The 22,982-nt window shown below is 57.2% G+C and overlaps 2 protein-coding genes across 5 annotated transcripts in view; one reads left to right on the plus strand and one right to left on the minus strand.

Annotated features, from left to right (window-relative positions):
- TRPV6 (transient receptor potential cation channel subfamily V member 6) overlaps nt 1–14,533 on the plus strand; it is an 18,100-nt gene extending 3,567 nt beyond the window's left edge. Inside the window, exons 3-17 of the mRNA XM_040644535.1 lie at nt 438–664; nt 7,892–7,989; nt 8,135–8,257; nt 8,618–8,755; nt 9,030–9,128; nt 9,275–9,450; nt 9,838–9,990; nt 10,073–10,285; nt 10,599–10,685; nt 10,786–10,862; nt 11,102–11,267; nt 11,602–11,668; nt 12,041–12,309; nt 13,330–13,436; nt 13,755–14,533. Coding sequence (XP_040500469.1) covers nt 438–664; nt 7,892–7,989; nt 8,135–8,257; nt 8,618–8,755; nt 9,030–9,128; nt 9,275–9,450; nt 9,838–9,990; nt 10,073–10,285; nt 10,599–10,685; nt 10,786–10,862; nt 11,102–11,267; nt 11,602–11,668; nt 12,041–12,309; nt 13,330–13,436; nt 13,755–14,034 — 2,280 coding nt within the window. The 3' untranslated portion in view covers nt 14,035–14,533. The remainder of the gene's footprint in view (nt 1–437; nt 665–7,891; nt 7,990–8,134; nt 8,258–8,617; nt 8,756–9,029; nt 9,129–9,274; nt 9,451–9,837; nt 9,991–10,072; nt 10,286–10,598; nt 10,686–10,785; nt 10,863–11,101; nt 11,268–11,601; nt 11,669–12,040; nt 12,310–13,329; nt 13,437–13,754) is intronic.
- An 86-nt stretch (nt 14,534–14,619) lies between these two features.
- Nucleotides 14,620–21,898, minus strand: EPHB6 (EPH receptor B6). 4 transcript variants are annotated; one of them, XM_040643898.1, is made up of 17 exons: nt 21,825–21,898; nt 21,372–21,570; nt 21,043–21,107; nt 20,099–20,852; nt 19,197–19,352; nt 18,490–18,846; nt 18,259–18,383; nt 17,932–18,094; nt 17,580–17,694; nt 17,270–17,322; nt 16,987–17,106; nt 16,600–16,847; nt 16,175–16,348; nt 15,793–15,942; nt 15,340–15,533; nt 15,062–15,217; nt 14,620–14,951 (listed from the first exon to the last, which is right to left on the minus strand). In XM_040643898.1, the coding sequence occupies exons 2-17, from the start codon at nt 21,469–21,471 to the stop codon at nt 14,843–14,845; spliced, it is 3,039 nt and encodes a 1,012-aa protein (XP_040499832.1). In that variant the 5' UTR covers nt 21,472–21,570; nt 21,825–21,898; the 3' UTR covers nt 14,620–14,842. The 4 variants fall into 4 exon arrangements, 2 of the variants coding, with proteins under 2 accessions (XP_040499832.1, XP_040499831.1); XM_040643897.1 differs by having other exon boundaries at nt 16,175–16,351; XR_005838466.1 differs by lacking the exons at nt 14,620–14,951; nt 15,062–15,217 and having other exon boundaries at nt 15,391–15,533; nt 17,270–17,341.
- Between the last annotated feature and the right edge of the window lie 1,084 nt (nt 21,899–22,982).

The raw sequence follows: 22,982 nt of genomic DNA on the forward strand, positions 1-22,982 counted from the left end.
CACCATCCAGAAGGCCCTCCTGACTCCTCCCCTCCTCCTTCACACCTTCAGTCTCTCAGGCTGGTCTGACATGTCCAGGTCTTTCTATAAAAGGTCACCAGGTGTCCCAAAGTCCAAGGGAGGCCTCTCCACTCTTTGAAGGCCTCCCCTTCCTGGACTGGCCCAGGGGCAGGGAGAGAGCCCAGGTGGGGAAGGAGTTTCAGCAAGGCCACAGCTTGAAGGCAGGTCTGCTGGCCTGTCCCTTTAAATCTCAGGTAATTTGGGAGGCGGGAGGGAGTGTCCTCACAGCTCCTGCTCGCTCCCAGGAGGAGCTCCTGAGGAGGAGCCAGCAGAGAGGGAGTCCCAGCTCTGCCCAGTGTAAGAACCTCAGAGCCCCCTGCAGTCCGCTCTGGTGCCTCAGGGAGACTCCGCAGGGACCCCGGGAGGCAGGAGACTAGGAGACGGGGCCTCTCCAGGGAGAGGGCAGGCCGGCCCTTGGGGGGGCTGATGTAGCCCCACGGCTGAGTCCTGTCGGGGTCTGGCCTCAGCCTCAGCCCCCCAAGGAGCCGGCCCTACAGGAGAAGGGGCTCATTCTCTGCCTGTGGAGAAAACTCTGTAGGTGGTTCCAGAGACAGGAGTCGTGGGCTCAGAGCCGAGATGAGCAGAACCTGCAGCAGCAGAAGAGGTAAGCCTCAATCTGCTTCCTCTGACCCCCCCAGGCCTGCCCCTCACCCCCTCCCAGCTCCCCCTCTTCCCCCTTTCCTCCCCTTCCCCCCTCACTCTCTCAGTCTTTGTTTGGCACCTCTATTTGAAGAGACTGTGCCTCCAGGCCTGGCTCCTTGGGATTATTTTGTCTCAAAGGTCTTGGCCTGTGGGGCTAGTTCCCCAGGATGTCAGGTGGAAGGGGAGGGGGCTGATACCCACACAGGTGTCCACTATTTTTAAGATCCAATTCAATTATGCAAGCCTCTTGTACTTCCTTGAAGGCCAGCCACCTTGCTGGGCCTGGGAAAGATTATGGCATCATGGAACCACCACCCCAGAGGTGCTGGTGGGTCAGGACAATGCCCGATATCTCTACTCCCTGCCCCTAGAGCAGTCTTTCTTGCAGAAACATGTAACACATACATGTACGTGTGTGGGAGTGAATGAATGAGGCAGGAAGGAACTGCAGACACTAGTAACCACAGAAGACAAAATGTGACCACGGTTATCATTCCTGTATGTTATCACCGTCATCAGCCATTGCCCAGGGCCCTGCTGAATGCCAGGCACTGGGGGTACACGGAGCCAAACAAAGCGGGGACCCAGCCCTGGGGTTCATGACTCTCTCCTGGGGAGAGGGGTGTGAGTGCCTGGCCACACTACCAGAGTGCTCACCACTCTCTCATTCGGCTTGAGGAATTTGAGAGGCTCTAAAGTTTGAGCCCCCGGGATATTGCACCTGTTGCTTCCAGCCCCTGAAAACGTCCCTAAACTCTGATGTCCAACCCCCGCCTCAGGAGGGAGAGGAGAGGAATGAAGAAAGCTTGAGGCCGTCCCCGAAGGACATGTCCTGTCCAGACTCCATGGGCCTCCCCACCCAGGAGCTGGCACGCTAGCAGGAAGTGCTCCTGGCGGGGCGTTCCTGGGGTCCCTAACACAACAGATAATCCTTGTCGCTTCATAGAGGAAAGCCCAAGGATTTGGTATCTGAGGGCCTCTCTCCATCTCGGAGAGCAGAGGCCTGCTCACGCCTGACTGGGAGTGCCTGTGTTTCTTCTCCCTTTGCCCCAGGATTCTGGGCTGGGGGTGTGCTCCCTTCCGAGCTTTGGCTTCCCTGACTCTCACACCAGCCGCCCACTTCTCTCCCCCCGGGCCTGGGAGAGTAGGGGCTGAGCGCATGTTTGGCTGATGACATCTTTAGGCACAGAATGGCACTGTTGTTGGAGAAGAGGCCATGCCTGGTTCCACTCCTCCCTTCCCACTCAGGACCCCGGGGCTGGGGGAGCCAGACAGAGCACAGAAAGGCCTGGGGCTTGGAAGGGGCAGTAGAGCTGCCCTGTGTGCCAACAAGGCAAAGACCCTGAAGGACCACAGCCTGGCTGCTTCCACTCATCTCCTCTGCCCCTATTTCTTCTCCAGACCATCGAGTGGGCCTCCTCTAGCAGCCTTGGTCCAGGATGGCCTGATGTCGCCACTTGGTGGGATCCCTTCCTTTCCTGATCTCCCTGCCTGGTTCCACAGTTTCTTGGCCCTCTCCTTCCCCTCCAGAGCCTGGAGTATTGATTCACTACTGGGTGGGCACTCCTAGGAAAGACACTGACAGGGCCGGAAAGGGAAGCGTCCTAGGCTGCGGAGTGAGTAGGCCTTAGGGAAAATCTGCAGGCAGCTAGGTAAATAGAGGACTGTGTAAGTGAGGACAGTACTGACAGGCGAGGAGGCGGGCTGATGGCAGAAAGCAGCAAACAACATAACGAGCACCTACCTCTCCTTCTATAACCCCAAACCTATGGGAGGCTGGGCCTGTTATCCCCCCGGGAGCAAGGCAGGCCCAGAGTGAGCAAGGGATGACGTCAGAATTCATGCCAACAGCTCAGCGGGGGCCTCTGTGTGGGGTTGGGGGACGAGGGGGGGTGGAGCATGGTCCAGTGAGAGGGGAAGTCTTTCAGGTCTCTCTGGGATGATCAGGAACCCAGCACCCCTCCCTTTCTCTCTAGCAGGTGTGTCTTGGGTCTTAGTCTCGCTACTACCTCTGTTTAAATCCACATTGTCGGACCCAAGCTGAACGATTACCTTTCTCCCATTTCTTCCTCCTCTCTCCCTGGACCTTGAATTGTCTTATTTCCTGAGAGTCAGTGTATTAACTACTTACCGATCATAAAGCACTCTGCTAGATTTGCAGAAAGTGAACGTGACATCCCTGCTCTCAAGGCGCTCACATTCTTTCGGGCAAAATGCACCAATACGCATCTACTTGGGTGAAAGTGAGCTTGGGGAGTGTCCTCCCCAAGGGTATAAGCAAGGGTCACGGGAGCACAGAGGCGGATGCTGGGTATCTGATTCTGCCTGGTGTGGGGTATGCTGGCTAGCTCCGGGAGGCTCACACTCGACCCCATTGCTGGAACCTTCTCCCTCCCTCTAGACGGTGAGAAGGCTGTGATGATCACTGGAGGTTCTTCTCTGTTTGGATAGATACCTGTTTAAATACACATGAAGTGATGTGTCTGGAAAAGTAAGCTCTGGGGCTCTCCAGTCTGTTGGGACCCCGTGGCTCAGTAAATACAGGCAGACGCATACTTGCAGGCACATGGGCTAGAGCTGCAGCAGCGAGAAGCACGGCCCGGCTCCAAGTCTGCAAATAACCACTTTCCCCCGAGCTTTGGCTTCCTCATCCTGTAGCCAAGAACCCGAGCTGGGGGGAAATGGCCCGTGAGTGGCCAGTGCATGCCTCCTCTCCACACGGGACTGTTCTTTCCTGCATCTGTGGTCACGGTTCTGGGCTGACCCCCTCCCCCCCACCCGGAGAAAGATTGGAAAGAGCCATAAAACTAGAAGAACCACATAATTGAGCGGTGAGAGCCCCAGGCTAGGTTCTTGGCCAAGCATTCTGCTTTTAACTCTGTGTGATCTCCTTGCAAGGATTTGGTTGTGCTGCCTCAGTTTCCTTTTCTGAAAAATGAAAGAATCATTCAGCCTGTGTCACAGGGCTGTAAGGAGCAAGAGGGATAATAAGGGGGATGCTGTTTGGAAGCTGAAAAGCACATTTAACAAATGGGATTTACCGTGATGAAAACAACCACAGTAGTCAAAAGGCAACACCCGATGTTGGCAGGAGTTCGAGGGGCTGGGCACCACCTCCTCTCACAGCTGTATCCACTCGTGAACCTGTACACTGAGCTCCCACGCTGTGTGTGCCCTCCCCTTCCCAACTGGCACGCGTGTTTGAGGGGGTGCCTGTGGAGAAACCAGTGGGACCCACGCCCATGGACACAGCCCCCATGCCTCTCAGCCCTTTCCAAAGCCTGATCAACCCAGAGAACAGGGACAGAGAAATGGGCGAAGGGGGTCCCAGTCCCAGCTCTGCCTCTGACTTGTTTAGACAGGTCACCTCGGGACTCCTTTTGTCCATCTGGGATGTGAACAGATAGACCAGGTTTCTAGCACCTTCCTAGCTCTCAAATCTTGATTTGAATTCTCCTCCCAGGCACTTTGGATTCTGTCTTATTCCCAGCAACCAAATAGAAAACTTTGCTTGTGTGCACATAGACGTGTACACATCCGTAAGAAGGAGGAGGAGAGGAGAGGACAGAGTGCAGGGAACAGGGAGAAAGGAAGGGAGAGACACTCCTGTGGTGGCCCAGAGGGAACTTCAGGGGGAAGATCAGGGATTTGTGTCCTGTGGAAAAAATGAGGGTTTGTAATACAATTTTCACCAGTCTAACATTAAACTAAACCATTCAATTCTATAATTAATGGTCAGGCAAAATAAAACATTCTACATCCTGAAAACAGCTTCCACACTGCTATAATTTCAGATTTTCTCTGTAATTTCTTTTTGCTACTTAATCAGTGAGTGCTTAAAAAGCTTTACCTTTTCATTTCTCTCTTAGTTAAATATTTAACGATTTGTAAGAAAACACATAGAGGGAATTTCTCATTCTTTTTAATGGGAAGAATCCTCCTTTTAAAAAGATTGTTTATGAATAATTCTACCTGTAGCTCAGAGTTTCCCTACCTTGGCAGGATGGACATGCTGGAGAGAATAATTTTTGTTACAGGAGACTGCCCCACGTAAGATGCTTCTTAATAGCATCCCTGCCCTCTACCCACCAGATGTCAGGAGCACCCCTCCGCCCCTCCCCCATTGTGACAACCAAAAATGTCCCTAGACTGTGCCAAATTCCTTGGGGAGGGGAAAGGGGCTCACCCCTGGTTGAGAGCCACAGGTCTAAACCACCGTTTGTGAGTAAGAGATTCTGGCAGTAATGTTAAGTATTCTATTAAATGAAGTAAAATTTTCCCCTGGAAAGGAGTATAATTTAACCATTCAAACCAGAACATATTTTTATCAGTATCTCCTCTTCCTGCCCTAGGGAGGTGTGTGGGGCAGAGACCTGGTGAAGAGACATAGATTTTGCTCCAGATCTAAACTTCTGTGCCGGGTTGCTATGGTAGAAACCACTCGTATCTCAGGCACAGGAATCTTTGGATGGGTCTGCTATTGACCCTTTTTTATGGGTCCCTAGAATAGTCAGGTTTTGAGGGGGGTCAGCCCGATCGCCAAGAACGCGACCAAGGGCTTACTCTGCTGTCCCCTTGTGGCCGTCTGATGCCATTGCGAGTAATTGCTCTGATCCCCTCAGAACCATTCCTATGCTACCCCCTTTTTTGCTGGATTCTGGAGTTTGCCACCCAGGAGAGACCAGTTCTCTACACACTTTGCTGGGTTGGGTCATAAGCTGACTCTTCACCCAGACTGTAGTCTGACTGGGGTTGCCTGATAAAGTATGGGACACGGAATTAAATCTGAATTTCATATAAATGATGGATAAGCATGTCCCAAATAGCACATGGGACATAGTTCTATTAAAAAATGATTGCTTGCATATCTAAAATGAAAATATAACAGAGTGTCCTGCATTTTTATTTGGCAAGCCCAGACGGACAGTAACTCCTTGTTCCCCAGGTTGCTAGGGCAGTCCGCAAGGCAAGAAAAAGAGCACAGAGAAATGGAGGTTTGTAGGGGACATTTGTGGGCTTTGGAGATGTGTAGGGACCAAAAGGGGTATCTATAGGCTGGCCCCCAACTAGCCTCCCCACTCATATCTTAGGGAGCAGGGAGCAGAATTCTGCACTTGGGTAAGCAGGCCCCTTGGATCCATTTCTAACTTTGCCATTAACTTTAGTCCAAATAGGGCATAAAGCCAGGAGCTAATTGAAGGAGGGCAGAGAAAGGATATAAATATGAGAAAGTGACTGACCTCTGCCCTTAAGGACCCCTAGCATAGAGGAAGAGACAGTATAATCACAACGCACAGCTAAAGATGCAAAAATAGAGGGCCAGAGGATAGTGTGGAAAACTTCGTGGGGAGGGTGTGTGTGTGTGTGTGTGTGTGTGTGTGTGTATTAGGGAATAGAGCTGGCTTGAGAATATTTATAGAGGAGGGGTTTGGGCAAATTGTTGGAAAGGCGGCAGTGGAGGCGGTGGTGAAGAGGGTGTAGAAAATTTCCTTTGCAGCTGTGTTTGTATATCAAGCATAGTGGTTTTTACTTAGATTATATGTTTGCCTAAGGTTGGCTTCGGGGGTGGCCAATGAAGATAACAAGGAGGGGCAGTAAGGCCAAACTACCTTCTGGCACTGCTACAAATTCATTCATTCTGCAGATAGTGGGAGAGTGTCTACCACATGTGGAGCACGTTCCTGGGCACTGGGGTCACAGGACAGACGATGGACAGGGTGAGGTGGCGGCACTGGGTTCCAGGTGGAAGGAGCGTGTGGCTCAGGCGTCGGGAGAATAGGGTGTTCTGGGGCAGTGAGGCCGCAGCATCAGGTATAAGGAGTGAATGGGAGGAGGAGAGAGTGGAAAGGCGGGTGCACAGAGGCTAGAAAGGTCCTCTGTGTTCCTTTTCTGTGGGCATTTAAGGGTGGACTTTTCTAAGCCATGATGGTACTGCCTTTCAGAGACGGCACATTGGCAGCACGGAGAAAAATGGATTGGGAGTAAATAGGGCATAGGGAAACTAGTTGGAGTATTTTGTTAACGAGGGGCAGAATAGAGAATGAAGACACGAACTGATGAGGGTTAGCAAGGATGAGGAGGTAGGGATTGGGTGGGGAGAGAACACTGAATGTTGAAGTGACAGGGCCTGGCAGCTGCCCATGTGGCCTGGGGGGTGGGGAGCCGGGGCGCACATTTGGGGAGATGTGAGTCTTGTGCTCATTCTTCCTCTCCTGACCTCCCCACCCCCCATCCTAGCTCTTGGAGTTGATTTCCTGCCACCAGTCCTTCAGTGTGTGAGCTCCCATTCACATAGTGGACCGTCTACGGCTAAATGCTGTTATTTCATTTAGCTCCCATAGAAAGACCACGGCTTTGGGCCAAGAGAGCAATTGAATAAAGGGGGCCCAATGGGTCTTAGTTGGGCTAAGTTGTGATTAGAATCTAGGCTTTTAGTTCACTGTAGGAATAAAGCTCAAGAGAGGATCTGGTGAGTCAGAGAAGACATTTTTTTTTTTTTTTTTTTTTTTTTTTTGCCTAAAACAAGTGAGAAGCAGACAGGAAGTAGGAAGAGAGTATACTCTGACTTAGGGGTCAGAACAAAAAGGATCCACTGTTGCTCTCTGATGAAGCTCTGAGGATGCTGTTGTCAGGAAGAAAGTGCGGGGATCTAAGGGCTTTGCTGAGAAGGTCTAGAAAGGAGAGCATCGCACCCCTGGAGGAAATCTGCTAGCCTCTACATGTTGACTTCCTTCACAAATATGAGGGAGGAACTCCTTGTACCCTCAGTCCATGAAAACAAGGCTTATCTTGGGGGGTAATCACAGGGCACTTAGTGAAGCTAGACAGGGTTTTCCAGAGGTCAGTAGGTCAGGAGGTGAATGAGTACTTCGTAAAACTCCTCCCCTCCACGCTCAATATGCACAGATTACACATTCATACGCATTCTGGTCCCAGCACCCAGGGGATAGAAAACCAGTACTGATGCTCTCCTCTACAAGCTGAAAGGGGGAAAAGTTGGTTTGGGTTAACTAACTGGTCAAGAAAAAAAATCAGACGGCCCTTTGCACCCAATGGCCTCACTTCCCTGCATCAAGTTCAATGCCCCTGAGGTACGCGTGTTTGTATGTGAGGGAGCCAAGACATCACCCCTCACCGTACAACTGGGTATGCTCACCATTGCCACCTTTCTGATCCTATTCCCTTGTAGGATCTGGGAGTCTCCTCTCCTTCTAGCTGCCAAGGAGAACAATGTCCAGGCTCTCAGCAAACTACTCAAATATGAGGCCTGTGAGGTGCACCAGAGAGGTAAGAGAGAGTCCTCAGCACCTGTCAGACCCACACACGGCTCCCAGTATAGCCCAGGACCTTCTGCTGTGGGTTGCTAAGTCCCTATTGTCCCTATCCCCCTGCTCCACAGAACCCACGTGACTCTTCTTTCTGTCAATGCCAGGAGCCATGGGGGAGACGGCACTGCACATAGCAGCCCTCTATGACAACCTGGAGGCCGCCATGGTGCTGATGGAGGCCGCCCCTGAGCTGGTCTTCGAGCCCATGACATCTGAGCTGTATGAGGGTGAGGGGTCAAAGGCCCAGGATGGAGGGAAGGGGTGATATTTCAAGTCAGTCTCTGTGGTGGATAATCTGGGGAAACCAAAGAAGGAGTTGGAGACCCCTAGTTTTTGTGCTTCTCTCCATCTCCCTTTTTTCTCATCATCTTCACTGCACACTAGCGCACCAGCCCCCTGAAATGCAAGGGGCCTAGAGTAAGAAGAGAAGCAGCAGCTGGCTTCCCTGGGGACCCTGCCAGCCCAGGGGCTCCTCCCCCCACCCCACCTTGGGCTGCCATGGTGAGGAGGACAGGGTGTAGATATGGGAGGGACCCCTGCAGGATTCTGTGGACAGACCCCATGACTGAGAGCTCTCTCTGGGCCAGGTCAGACTGCACTGCACATAGCCATCGTGAACCAGAACGTGAACTTGGTGCGAGCCCTGCTTGCCCACGGGGCCAGCGTCTCTGCAAGAGCTACGGGCACAGCTTTCCGCCGCAGCCCCCGCAACCTCATCTACTTTGGTGGGAGCAGGGCCAGGGCTGGGAGGAAGGGGGCGTGGGGAGGTGGGCAAGAGCAAAGGGAGGGGGGAGCTGAGGAGGGCTCCAGCCCTGGGAGGCTGGTAGGGTCAGGCCTTAGAGGGCTTAAGCCCCATGGCCCTTGCTCCATCCCTGCCTCTGATTCTGCTGACAAGTGTCAGCAAGCCCGGAGCTGAGATGTGGGGGGAACGAGGCAGTCACTCCAGGACACAGCCCGTCCCATCAGGCACTCATGCCACGGAGCCCTCTGTGTCCACAGGGGAGCACCCTTTGTCTTTCGCTGCCTGCGTGGGCAGTGAGGAGATCGTGAGGCTGCTCATTGAGCATGGAGCTGACATCCGGGCCCAGGACTCCCTGGGTAAGAGCTGGGCTCAGGAGGGGAGCGGCGACACTGGGGGCCGTGAGGGCAGCGGCCCGCACAGCCCTCGGGCCTGCCCCAGGGTGGGCAGGGGAAGAGCGGGGCCTTCGGTGCAACGGCCATGGGACAGCCGTGTCCCCCCGCAGGAAACACTGTGCTGCACGTCCTCATCCTCCAGCCCAACAAGACCTTCGCCTGCCAGATGTACAACCTGCTGCTGTTCTACGATGGGCGCGGGGACCACCTGCAGCCCCTGGACCTCGTGCCCAACCACCAGGGTCTCACCCCCTTCAAGCTGGCCGGAGTGGAGGGCAACACTGTGGTGAGGGGCGCGCCCCTGGCCCTCTGGCCTCCTTCTAAAGACCCTGCTTCCCCAGCTCCCCGGCGGGCGGCAGTCCCTTACTCCGAACCCATCGCTCAATGCTCAGCCTCAGGCCTCCCTGATCGGGAGCTTGGAGAACGGCACTCTAGAATATCTGCTCCGGTGACCCGAAGTGCTGTTCCCTTGGCCTGTCCTCTTCTTTCTATCTTTAGAGAGTTTGTGGGAAAGAGAGAGAAGCAGAAACAAAAGGAGGTTCACGCACCAGAGGCGTGGGGATGGCTGAGTGCCCGTCAGTGCCGGGGAGCGGGCAGCAGCCCTGCTGGGTGGCGTGGTGCCCGTGGCCCGCTTCTCCCACGGACCCTGGGCCTCCCCGCTGTGTCCTCGCAGATGTTCCAGCACCTGATGCAGAAGCGGAAGCACATCCAGTGGACGTACGGGCCGCTGACCTCCACCCTCTACGACCTCACGGAGATCGACTCCTCAGGCGAGGGCGACGAGCAGTCTCTGCTGGAGCTCATCGTCACCACCAAGAAGCGGGAGGTGTGGGTCGCTGGGCAGGACAGCCGACGGGGAGGGAGGCCGGGGCCTCCGAGCTGCGTGCTCTAATTTCTTTCTGCCGAAGGCTCGCCAGATCCTGGACCAGACGCCCGTGAAGGAGCTGGTGAGCCTCAAGTGGAAGCGCTACGGGCGGCCGTACTTCTGCGTGCTGGGCGCCATCTACCTACTGTACATCGTCTGCTTCACCATGTGCTGCGTCTACCGCCCCCTCAAGCCCAGGACCAATAACCACACGGGGCCCCGCGACAACAGGCTCCTGCAGCAGAAGCTGCTCCAGGTGACGCCGGGGAGCCTCGGATCTTCGGGGCAGGGCTCGGCTCTGTGCCCTTTCTCAGACCTGCACCACGGTCCCGGGGGACAGCCCCACACCTCCCCGGGCACAGCTGCAAACACATAGGCGCAGACGCAACACGCAGGCACAGGTGCAGACACAGCTGTGCTCCAACAGCGGCGTCTGAGATGGCCAAACCTAGCGGGTTATAAAGAATCTGACGGGCCGAGGACCCCACACACGGGACACTGACTTGTGCCGGGGGCGGCAGCGCGGGGGTATGGAAGCCCTGAGTGTTCTGACCGTGTGCCCCCCTCAGGAGTCCTACGTGACCCCCGAGGATGACATCCGCCTGGTGGGGGAGCTGGTGAGCGTCATCGGAGCGGTGATCATTCTGCTGGCGGAGGTGAGGCGTGGGCAGTACATGGGGGGAGGCTGCTTGCCTTAGGGATCCAGCCCGAGCCCCAGGCTGCAAGTGCCTCCGTGTCTTCCTGGCCCCTCTCCAGATTCCAGACATCTTCAGGGTGGGGGTCACTCGCTTCTTTGGACAGACCATCCTTGGGGGGCCGTTTCACGTCCTCATGTGAGTCTCCTTTCTCTCCCCTGATCCCTTCCTTCACTCTCTGGATTCCTGACCCCTGGATAATCCCCAGAGAAAATTAACTCCAGAGATCCTTCTCCAGTGATGTGTGTGGCCCCGTGCATTGAGCTTGTGAAGGCCAAACCAAGTGTGTGGGTGTTGCCTCCCTCAGTCGCTCTTGCTCTGGCGTCCCCAAGATAATCCCAGTCTCCTCTCACACGCCCCTCTGTCCCCACCCCCAGCATCACCTATGCCTGCATGGTGCTGGTGACCATGGTGATGCGGCTCACGAACGCCAATGGGGAGGTGGTGCCCATGTCCTTCGCACTGGTGCTGGGATGGTGCAATGTCATGTACTTCGCCCGAGGATTCCAGATGTTGGGCCCTTTCACTATCATGATCCAGAAGGTCTGTGCCACCCCCAAGCTTTCTAGAGAGAGGTCCTAGAGCAGGCGCTACTGCAAACGTGTTCAAGGGCCAGATAACAGACTCGCAGGCTTTGCGAGCCACGGATGCCTCTACTGCATATTCTTCTCTTCTCCTCCTCCTTTTTGTTCTCTCAATCCCTTAAAAATGTAAAAACCATTCTTAGTTCAAGGGCCAGACCCAAAAGGCCAAGTAGATTTGGCATGAAGCCATAGTGTCTAGCCCCTGGAGGGTGGAGCTGCTGGGCTTCACTGGGCTGGACGTGTGAGAGGCTGCAAGGGGCACCTGCTCATTGCCCTTCCCCTCCTCCCTTTAGATGATTTTTGGCGACCTGATGCGGTTCTGCTGGCTGATGGCCGTGGTCATCTTGGGCTTTGCCTCAGGTAAATCACCTGTCTGGCATGGGGCCCTGGCAGGGAGAGGTTGGAGGAGCCCAGAGAGCCCAGAATGGCTGTGGATAAACCTGGGGGAAGGTGGGGGGTAAGGCCAAGACACGAGGCTGTAATGTCTGAGGATGGAACATCCCTCGGAGGTGAGACAAAACTGGGAGTGTTATGGAGACGTGGCTCTTGGGATCAGGATAAGCCATCCTGAGAATAAGGGACTATTGGAACCCAAAGTACAGAGCCACGGAAGGCCGGATGGGGATGCTGGAGATGAGGGAAGCGGGTCTGAACTGGGCAGCAAAGAGCTGGCCGTGGTCCAGTCCCGTATGTGGTTGCCATGGTAACTCTCCATCCCCTTGGGTGGAGCAGCCTTCTATATCATCTTCCAGACGGAGGACCCCGACGAGCTGGGCCACTTCTATGACTACCCCATGGCGCTGTTCAGCACCTTCGAGCTGTTCCTCACCGTCATCGACGGGCCCGCCAACTACGACGTGGACCTGCCCGTCATGTACAGCGTCACCTACGCGGCCTTCGCCATCATCGCCACGCTGCTCATGCTCAACCTCCTCATCGCCATGATGGGTGACACTCACTGGCGGGTGGCGCACGAGCGGGACGAGCTCTGGAGGGCGCAGGTGAGCCCCCTGGTGGCTGGGAGGGTTCGTGCAGGTGGTTCCGTCCCCGCTGCGGATGGGCTGAGCTCGCGTAGAAGCAGGTTATCTTGACGCGACACAGGTCTAGGGGGTCACTGCAGGACACGGAATAATGCAGAGTGTCCGGAAGCACTGGCTGGCGCTACCACGGAGCAGCATTTGCTTGGCTGAAAGAATTCTTTGTAGTTTTCTCAAAATTGAAAACCTCAGGCTTTTCCAGAAGAGTCCACAAGAAATCAACCAACAAGAAATAAAGCTAACGGTGACTGAAAGTGCATTTAGTAAATTAATCTGTAAAACCTGACCCCGAAAAATTGGACAGGTTTTTAAAAAACGCCACAAAAACTTCCCAGAGTAGCAGAAGTCATTGTCAGCCGGATCGTCATGACGGAGACGGAAGACCGTTCAGTGAATCCAATCATTTGAAAATATACTTAGAAAATGATTTCTCTCAACAGAATCAAAAATGAAAGTCCCCCACATTGAATGGCACTTAGCTGTGCTGTGTAGAGAACAGAGTTAAAAGGCCCTAAATTGGCTAAATGGGGTTTGCTCAGGAAAATATGTTTTCCATGCAAATGTATTGATATGAGATTTCTCAGTAGGATATTAGCATTTTTAAATGGCCTTTATGTCTGTAGGGTCAAAATATCCTGTGGCCCCGAGGATCCCTTTCTGTTTGCTTTGCCCTCCTTGCTGTCTCCTTGGAGCGAGGTCTCACAACCTCCTGCAGGGTCAGCATGGTTGTCAGGTCACAGGGCAGAAAGTTGCTGGGCTCATGTCCCATTGACTCTCTCCCACAGAAGAGGGTCAACCAAGCTGACATCACCACCACTCCCCAGCTCGGGGTGTCGTTTGTCGCTTCTTGGAGACCACGAGCTCCTGCATTTCCTAGCTATCGCTAAGCTGTCCCTCCTCTGCCCAGCACCCTCTCCTCTCCCCACCCTTCTCTCTCTCAGTCTGCACCTAACCTCTGACGGCCCCTTCTGTCCACACACACAGGTGGTGGCCACCACAGTGATGCTGGAGCGAAAGCTGCCTCGCTGCCTGTGGCCTCGCTCGGGGATCTGCGGGCGCGAGTATGGGCTGGGGGACCGCTGGTTCCTGCGGTGAGTGACCGGTGCGGGCCGGGCGCCCCCTGCTTGGACGACCTCCTGCTCCCAGGGGCCCTGTGCAGGCTGCGAGCTCCCTGGGCCCCTTGCCCATTGACCTGTGTTGACCTGAGGTCCCCGCACCGGATCCCCATTGCTAAGGGAGGGGCCCCACGAGGTGCTCGAACCCCCTGTGCCCACACCAGCCGCACACGAGGAGAAAGGCCAGTCACGGTGGGAGGGGTGAGTGTAGGACACATGCTGGGTCCAGGAGCAGCGCTTCCATCCTCGGCTGCCTCTCAGGCTGCCTCTCACGGCGGGCCTCCTTCTCTGCAGGGTGGAGGACAGACAGGATCTCAACCGGCAGCGAGTGCAGCGCTACGCGCAGGCCTTCCACAGCCAGGGCTCCGACGACATGGACAAAGCCTCAGAAAAACTGCAGCTGGGCCGCCCCTTGGGCCCCCACCTGTCCCTCCCTACCCCCTCAGTGTCTCGAAGTACCTCCCGCAGCAGCACCAACTGGGAGAGGCTCCGGCAGGGCACCCTGAGGAGGGACCTGAGGGGGCTGACCAACAGGGCTCTGGAAGATGGGGAAGGATGGGAATATCAGATCTGAGCGTGCTCTGCCCCGGCCGCGGCTCTCCTTTGCCTGGGGCGTCAGAAGCCAACACCAACACACCTAGAGGTCTAATCTCCCGTCGGGAAAGCAGAATGCATGCTGAGAAATGCCGCTTGGGAAACACCGCTCCAGGTTCCACTGCTCTTCAGCTCTGGGGTAAACGGAGACCAAGGAGGGAGGTGGCCCTCACCTCACCCCGGGCACCAGGCTGGTGCCAGGGAGGACCGGGCTGCGGGGCTCTTCAGCCTTACTGAAGCACTCTGCACTGTCGGAGCAAAGCACTTTAAGGACAGGCTGGCCATCTCCACCCCAGTGTTACGGTGGGAAGGGAAGAGCCCTTCCCAGGGTGCTCCAGACCGCTGGGGGGAGGCTTGTGGAAAGCGTGAGTGAGGGGACAGGCACTGCTTTGGGGGTGGGGTGAAGCTGTTTGAGTCTTGCCACCTTCTACCTTCCAATAAAGCCGTTCCCTGCTCTGCGCCCTTGTGCCTTCAGTGGGGTGCTGTCGCCTGCAGGCAACGGCCCAGTCGCCTCCTGCAAGGCCTTCCCAGCCCTTCCTTGCAGACTGAGGTCTCACCACACCTCCAACTTGCAAAGTTTCTTCTTTCCCTTTAATGCGGGGGAGGGCGGAGGAGGGCGGAGGATTAGGGAGTGAAGCGTCCAGAGGGTTGGCTGTAGTGTGGCCGGGGCCTCGAGTCGAGGCCAAGAAGGAGACGGGCTCTAGCGTTCCCCGTCGCTCCGTGGGCCTGCGTTGGGGGCTAGGACAGAGGCACCGTCCGCTCCCAGCGGCCCGCCCAGGCCTCAGGCCTCAGACCTCCACTGAGCCCAGCCCCCTCAGGTGCTGCTGCAGGAGCTGGACGTTGTGCAGCAGCTTCTTCTGGTGGCCGGCCAGCGTGATGCCCAGGGCGGGCAGGTCTCTGGTGGTGGGGAAGGAGCGGGTCAGGTCTGGGCCAGCTTCTCTGAGATCCCCGGCAGGACCCCTGGCCTGGAGTCCGGCGGAACCCCCACCCCGCCTCTCCCCGCTTACTCCAGGCTGAGCTGAGCCACATCACTGAAGGTGCAGAGACCAAACTTGGAGAAGTTGTCTTGGTAGCACTCCAGTCCGATGGCCGAAAGCCAGGCCTGGGGTGAGTCCAGAGAAGGAAAGTCCAGAGCCACAGGGTTCAGAAGGGCCTGGGAGGGTCTGAGTGGGGGAAGGGGGGTGGTCAACATTTCCCCTTCATCTTAGCCCCCTCTCCTCAGTTTGCTTTCCAGTTTGCATCTACCCTCCCTGGTTGTCCCGGACTCCAGTCCCAATCTCCAGACCTGTCCCCAGGGCCCCCGTCAGCCTGCAGAGTGTCTGGCTTTCGGATCATCTTGTCAAACGCAGCCACCAGCTGGTCAAAATGAGGCCGCTGGGTACGGTCCTTCTGCCAAGTGTCTAGCATAAGCAGATGTAGTCCAGGAGGACAGCCTGGAGGTGGGGGAAGCCGGAACTCCTGCTCTATTGCATTTAGCACCTGGGGGTTAGTAGAAGAACATGGTGACGAGAAGCTACTGCTGGCGGAAAGGCGTATTCTGTTTGTTAGGTCGTCGGGTGGGCTGGGATCAGGTGCAGCGTGCAGTTGGAGTGGGGAAGAAACCGAAAAATATGGAAGCCAAGACAACTTAAAACCTCAGTGGATTAGAGAATGGAAGCTAAGAATGTACGAGCCTGTGAGGCTGGTGGGTTGGAAGGATGGGGCTGGAGAATCAGCAATGCCTAGGTCAAGAGCTCACCTCCTGGTCACTCATGTCCCAGTAGGGCCGCTCTCCATAACTCATCACTTCCCACATCACTATCCCGAAGCTCCAGACGTCACTGGAGGTGGTATGTTTTCCGTGGGCAATGACTTCTGGGGCTGCCCAGCGAAGCATACAACTTGGGCCCTGAGGGGTGGGGTTAGAAGCAACAGTAGCAGTAACTACAGCAGGGGTCACATTTATTGGGCAACTCCTACAGGCCGCCACGTCTGCCCAGGGTGCGCTCCTGGGGGGAGCACAGGTGGGTTCCATTCCTCCATTCAGACACCACAACGCGCCCCCCGTGGTACGCACCCGGGAGCCCGGCTCACCGGCCAGCACCCTCTGGAAAAGGCTGAGCCCCCGAGACTGCTCTCACCTGAGGACTGTGGCCAAGACGAGCCACTTTGCACACCAGGTGGCTGTTCACCAGCACGCTGCGGGCGGAGAGCGCGCGGTGCACGAAGGCAAAGCTGGACAGGTACTGCATGGCGGCGGCCACTCCCCGCTGCATGGCCACCAGTTGCAGGCTGCTGAACTGGCCCTCCCGCTGCTGCTGAGGGGCAGGGGGCAGAGGTCAGCCACCAGCCGCCGGGCGGGGAACCTCCGTGCGCTGCCGGGCAGACATCAGCAGGAGAGGGAGAGGGGCTCAGGGAATCAGAAAATGGCCTGGGAAGGAAAGATGAGGACCAGGGGAGGTGGGGGAGCAAAGAAATAGGGCTCTGTCTCCTGTCTCTGGGACAGCTGAGAACGGCAGACTTCCCTGGACCCCAGGCCCCCTGCCCGCCCCCAGGCCAGACTGACCCTGAGGAAGCTGTCCAGGGGGCCCAGCTCCATGAGCTCCGTCAGCACCATGAGCGGCCGGCTCTTGGTGACCACACCTTCCAGCCGCAGGATGTTGGGGTGCTGGAACTGGCCCAGCACGGCAGCCTGGCCTAGAAAGGTCATCTGTAGGCTCTCGGCACCTCCAGTCCACAGGGCCTGGATGGCCACGGCCTGCTCCCGCCGTCCCCGGGGCTGCAGGCGGCCCCTGCGTACTTCTCCAAAGGAGCCTGGGAGAACAGGTGCAGGTGGAGGGTAGTGAGGAAGGACCTTGGCTCGCGGTGTCCTGCCCTGTTTAGAGGGGATCCTGCAAGGGAAGGCTTACGGGGGCTCCAGTCCCTCCTGTCCCCTTCCTCTGCGCCTACACACCTGCCCCAATGACCTCCTCGATCTTGATATATGCAGGATCCACCTCCCTGGTAAATTCTCGGATGGCCTGGCAGGGGTCCTCGTACGTGGAAGGGTCGATGTAATACTTCACCCCAAGCCCTGTAGGCAAATGGGGTACGTGATGAGGGTGCGGTACGAGGCCAGGCTGCCCACACACCCCAGGCATGCCCTCTTACGACGGCAGGCTGAGGAGCCCCCCTGGACCTTGGGGGAGCCTAGCCTTGCCTACTGCGCTCAGCCCCCAGCCCTCCCTCCCGCACACCTGGACTGCTGTACTGCTGGAGCTGCTCTGTGTAGCCTGTCCCACGCCGCTTCCTGAGGACAAACCAGAGCCCTGGAATGACACCCCCATTTCCTCCCTTCGGCCCCCATGCAGGCCACTCTCCAGCCAGGCATCCGTGGACTGAGGGCTGCTGGATAACCCCTTCCCGCCTCTCATGGGCCCAGGGGAAGGGGCCCGGTGAGGGGAGGTGGGCTTCGGAGGTGGCTTCAGCAGTGGGCTTTGGGGCTGCCAGGACGTGGGGTTATGCTGCGGGGCAAGTGGTGTGGGGACACGGCTGGGAAGGGCTCACCTCTGGAAGACAACAGCCAGCACGGTAATGGCCGCCAGCAGGAGGAAGGCCAAGGCCCCCAGGATGGACCCGATTATCAAGGAGAGTCTCTCTGGAAGCTGGGTGGACAGCTCACCTGAGGAAGCAGCCAGCCAGGATCACACGTGGGCAAGGCCTCACAAGCACGTGCACCTACACACCCTCCCTTGCACCAAAGGCCAGCTGGTCAGCCATGACACTGTCCTCATGGCCTCCTACCCCCACGGCCTCTAGTCTGGAGGGTTCTGAATGAGGGTTTAAGGCCTGGGGGGCCCCTGGGCCTCTCTTCCCGACCCCCTGGTGCTTCCCCCTCCCCATCCAGGCTCCCTCTCACCTTGAGGCAGCGTCTGGAAATAGACCTTGCCTCCATAGGGGCCGTGGCCTGCGGCAGTCCGCGCCCGCACTTGGAAGCCGTAGATGTGGCCAGGGCTCAGCTGTGTCACGGTGGCCGTGTTGGTCTCGCTGGTCAGGGTGAAGGAGTGGGATTCATCTTCTGCCTGAGGGTGACAGCCATTCACTCCCTGCTGCCCAGCCCCAGCTCCTGACCCCTGCTCCCACCCTCAGGCTTCTTGGCGCCTCTCCATCCTGGCCCACCTCCCCCATCTCTGGCCCACCGTGGGGCACTGCGAGCTCCCACCAGCCCTGCTGTGCACCGCCCCACCTGGTCGTAGTAGCGGAGCTGGTAGTCCAGGATGTTCCCGTTGGTCTGGTCTGGCTGTGGCCAGGACACCGTGATGCTGTTGGATGCCCGGCTCACCTGGTGCAATGCAGGGACTGCAGAGGGAACTGGGGTGGGGGGTTAGGGGGCGGGTTTCCAGGGGCCCGGCAGCAGGAGTAGGGGAGGGCCTTCTAAGGAGGCAAGGTAAGGCATCAGGCAGAGCGTAAGGCTCACCTGCGTGGCTGGTGCTGACGTTGATGGCGGCAACCTGGGGGGGGTCGGGGCTGAGCTCTGACACCCCGTTCACAGCCTGCACCTCCAAGATGTAGGGCACATGGGCCCGGAGCCCCCCTACTAACACTCTGCTCTCAGTCAGGCCCCTCTGGCGGGGGTCGAAGTGCACCTCGTCCCTGCAGCGGCGACAAGCGCCCCCGGTGCCCGAGCCGGGCTCCTGGTGGCCTCCGCATTCCTTGCACACGACATTGAAGAGCAGGTCCCCTCGTCCCCCCAGCTCCTGAGGCAGGCGCCAGTGCAGCATAAGCACTGAGCCTTGCACCTCGAACCAAAGCTCCCGGGGAGCCGACGGAGGGCCTGGGGAGACCGGCGGGGGCAGCGAGAAGGGCCGGGAAGGAAGGGGTGGTGGGAGTCCAGGTGAAGGAGGAGGGGTGGGAGTGATGGAGGAAGGAAGGAGTCAGAGGGGAGGAGACCGAGAGCATGGCGAGCATGGCGTGGGGACCAGAAAGCAGAGGCAGGTGGGAGGAGAGGCAGGAAGGGGCCAGCGTTGATGGGGTCAGGGTGAGAAGGAGGTGAGTGGAGGAAGAAAATGAACAGGAGATAAGTCACTGCAAATGCAAACCAGCCCCACTGTGTTGCCCTCAGGCTCCCCTTCTCTACCCGCCTCCAGTCCCATTTCCACCCCTGGGGCTGGTGGGGGGACTCACCAGTGCAGGGGGCCTCTGGGGGGTCTGAACCGGCCCTGTAGAAGCCCTCAAGGCAGGGGCAAATAGGGGCTGCAGGATCGGGGGCATGGCTCCGGGCAGGACACGGTAAGCAGGGAGTGTTCCCAGCCAAGGCCTTGTAGGACCCCTCAGGGCAGGCTGGGGGGCAGAACAGGGCAGAGACATTAGGCTCACTCTCTCCACTGCCTCCTGAGCCCCACCATATGCCAGCACACAGACATGCCCCCGGCCTTCCATTCCCCAGGGCTGTTTCTCCTGTCCTCCTGAGACCAACCCCCCTCTTCCCTCTTTCCCTCTTTCCCTCCCTCAGGCAGAGATTATTTCCACGGCCACTGGGGTAGAACTGCATTGCCACAGATGGAAAAAATGAGGTGCAGTGGGGGCTATGGGCAAGCCAAGCACCAGATAGAGGAGTCTGGCTTGATTGCATGACCTCCCTGTGCAAGGGCCTTCTGGAGCCTCCACCCTGCAGCAGAAGGATTCCCCTTAGCTGGTCTCCACTGCCTTCTCCTACCTGCATCTCGGTCATCTGGCCGTGATGATCCCTTCCTAACTAGATGGCAAATAGGGTCAAAGGACCCATCCCAAGATAGCCCAGGAGTTTAACTCCTTTTGATCTCCATCACTTCTCAGGCCTGCAGCCCTAGGGCACTCAGCGATGGCTGTGGAAGCCTCCAGAAGGTTCTAGAAATTTGAGATGAGCACATGACACCAAATTTGTGTGCTTTAGAAAATAAATCTGGAGAAAACAAGAGTCCCTTCCTAAAATAGCTTATTCTTGATCTTTTGGGGGACAAATGAAGTTTGGGGTGTTCAGGAGAGGTGTCCCAAGTTGGGGGCAAGGTGAGGAGATCTTGGGCAAGTGCACAGGAGCAGAGCCTCACCTTGGCAGGCCTTGTCTTCGCGGGCTGGCTGGTACCCCGGCTGGCAGCGGCAGCCCCCAACAGCTACCATCCACTTGCCCTCCCCATTGCAATGTAGCCTGGGGGGGCTACCCCCTGCCTGGCCGCCGCCTCCATCCTCCTCGGGCTCTGCATGAGCCACACATGTGCCCACGGCCGCCACCAGCGAGGCGCCCCCGGCCCCACTGGCCTGCGTCTCAGGGAAGGAGGCGAAGGCGCGGAGGACGGAAGGGCAGGTGTAGGAGAAGAGCTTGACCGCCACGAGGGCCAGGCAGGCCCCCATGTCCTGGAAGGCCACGTAGAAGCCACGCTGGGTGAGGGGGCCGAAGCTCCTCTCCTTGACATTGAGCTGCAGGCCGGCGCGCTGCCCGGCCCCGCGCGGGCCCACCGCCCAGGCTGAGGAGGCGGGGAAGCTCTCGTCCGCTGCGATCGTGTCCACCTTGGTCCAGCGTTTGAGGTGCCAGGCAGCAACGCTGTCGGGGCCGTCGGGCTCCTCGGCCTGGCGGTAGTAAAGGGTGAAGGTCTCCCGGCAGGTGCCCCCGGCCACGCCCAGGCTGGCGCATGCCCGCACGGAGAAGTGCAGTCGGATGTGTGCCCTCTGTGCCCCGCGTCGCTCCACGAAGTGTGTCTGCAGCCAGTTGTCTTGCCCGGTGCCCGGCGGGGCCCCCGCCACGTGGCATGCCTCGAAGGTCCGAGTCAGGCGGCGCTGGTCGTCCAGAACGCTCACTTCATCCCACTGCAGGGAGGGCGGGGAGACACTGTTAGCCTGCAGCGCGGATAAGTAGACCCCCAAGTCCTGCTCCTCGGGGGGAAGGAGGAAGGATTCCTACTCCATTGGTGTCTACCCGGGCCTTCCGTCCCAAATCCCACACTAGGCGCAGGGTCGGGGAGTTGCACAGGGCGGGGAATGAAGGAGTGACACTCACCCCACCTGGTGGGTAGGTGAGCCAGCCAATCTCAGATGTCTCTCCAGTGGTGTCCAGCAGTACCTCTGGCCGGAGATAAGAAGGGGCGCTCGACAACCACGCCTGCAGCTAGGACTGCCGACCTTCACCCCACCCCAGGAGGAATTTCCCCCTCTGGTCCTATTAATTCACCAGCAGGGGTACAGCTCTCTGTCAGGAGCCTTTCTCTGGCATCTTCCCCGTTCTTTTCCCCTTCTTGATGTCTTCGGTCTTTTCTGCCTTTTCTGAATCTTTCCAATTCCCCACCCGTGCTGGTAGGTAGGGATTCTCCAGGCTCGCCTCCCTCTTACCTTCCAGAGCCAGAACTGAGGACCCCAGCACCAGCACCCAGAGACTGCACACCATGCCCGCCACTCCGCTCCCTGACCGGGCAGCCCCCTCAGCAGCCATGGGGCGTCTTCGGGGCTCCCACCATTGCCCTGGCCACCACCCTGCTGCCAGGCAGGGCTGCTGCTTTGTAAGACTGGGGTCTGCAGCCAAGCTTGCTTCCTAGGGAGACACACAGGACCAGAAAAGGCAGGTGGCAGGTACCTACATTGCTGCATACATAGCTCTCAAACCAGCCCGGCACCAACCACAGGGCCTGTCGGAAGCAGGCTCTCTCCCGACCTGTGCCAAGTCCGCCATCTTAGAGGGCCATGTGGTAGGTCACTCCCTCCCTACGTCCTGCAGGTGATGCATCTCTGAGCATGTCTTACAGCCCCTCCCTCTTAGAACACAGGAGAGTTCTGGGCCAATCTTACCCTTTTCTTCTGGAAGGAGCTATTTCAGTTCTTTCTCTTCATTTATTCTCCCCTCCTCCTCCTCGAGCTACCCTGTATTGGAAGTCAGAAGATTCTTCTCATTAAAACAAGCAGAGTGGAAGCTACTCCTTCCCTGGGGACACTCGATCCCCCCTCCCCAACACTCCTGACCCACATCAGTCCTGGACACTCTGGACAATACGGAGAGGCAGCGGAGCGAGGGGGACCATGGGAGAGAGCTGTGGGGTATGATGCGAGGGAAGATGAGAGAACACGAGCGAGAAGAACACTGGAGCAAAGATTGCAACTGGTAAGGGAGCCAGCACAGAGAAAGGGCAGAGCTATGTGGGTCTGGCATGCCTCCGCTGTGTAGACCACGGTCCTCTCTCCACAAGGAGCACATTTTCTCTACGGCTTACAGAAACATAAATGTACGTATATGAAAAAAGGCTTCTGGTTTGCTCACAATGAAAGGACAGAACGTGGAAACAGCAGTGCCATCTTGTCCTACGAGATTAATAATGCACTGGATTGAAGAAGGTACGAGAGCTAGGCTGTCTGTGTTCACAGTGCTTATGAGCTCAAAGTGGTGTATCTTCTTGGGAAGACAGTCGGTGATGTCTGACTAGCAGCTGCACGTACTGCATCCTTGGGTCTGTTTGCAGAGATGTTCAAACAAGGAGATTTGCTGCAGCATTGTTTGCAAGGGAAAAGACTGGAAAAGTAACTGTCCGTCAGCGGGAGGGTATTTAATAAATGATGGCACAACCTTAAAAAAGAGTGAGGCTACTGCTTATGCGCTGATTATGAAGATGTTTTCCCGAGTGAAAGTAGTCCGTGCAGGACAGTGTCAAGTATGTTCCCCATTGATTAAGTTAAGGAGGCCATCCGTAGTCAAGCACCCCGTCCAGCTCCCAAGCATGTGACTGTGGGGCACGGCTGCCTCCCGGGTCACAGTGAAGACAAGTGGGCTCAGACCTTCCTTTGTTCAGTGGTCTAGAGATTAGTGGGGACCCATCTCTCCCCTTGTAACTGAGTCTCAAAAGTCTGTGAGCTGCATGGACAAGAGCCGTCCATTCCACTGATTTCTGTTGAGAAGAAAATAAGAAGCAGGTCATTCAAAGACATGGAACTGAGAGAGAGAAGAGACAGCATTTG

This window comes from Ursus maritimus, unplaced genomic scaffold (assembly GCF_017311325.1).
Source record: "Ursus maritimus isolate PB19 unplaced genomic scaffold, ASM1731132v1 scaffold_3, whole genome shotgun sequence".
NCBI classification, from domain to species: Eukaryota; Metazoa; Chordata; class Mammalia; order Carnivora; family Ursidae; genus Ursus; species Ursus maritimus.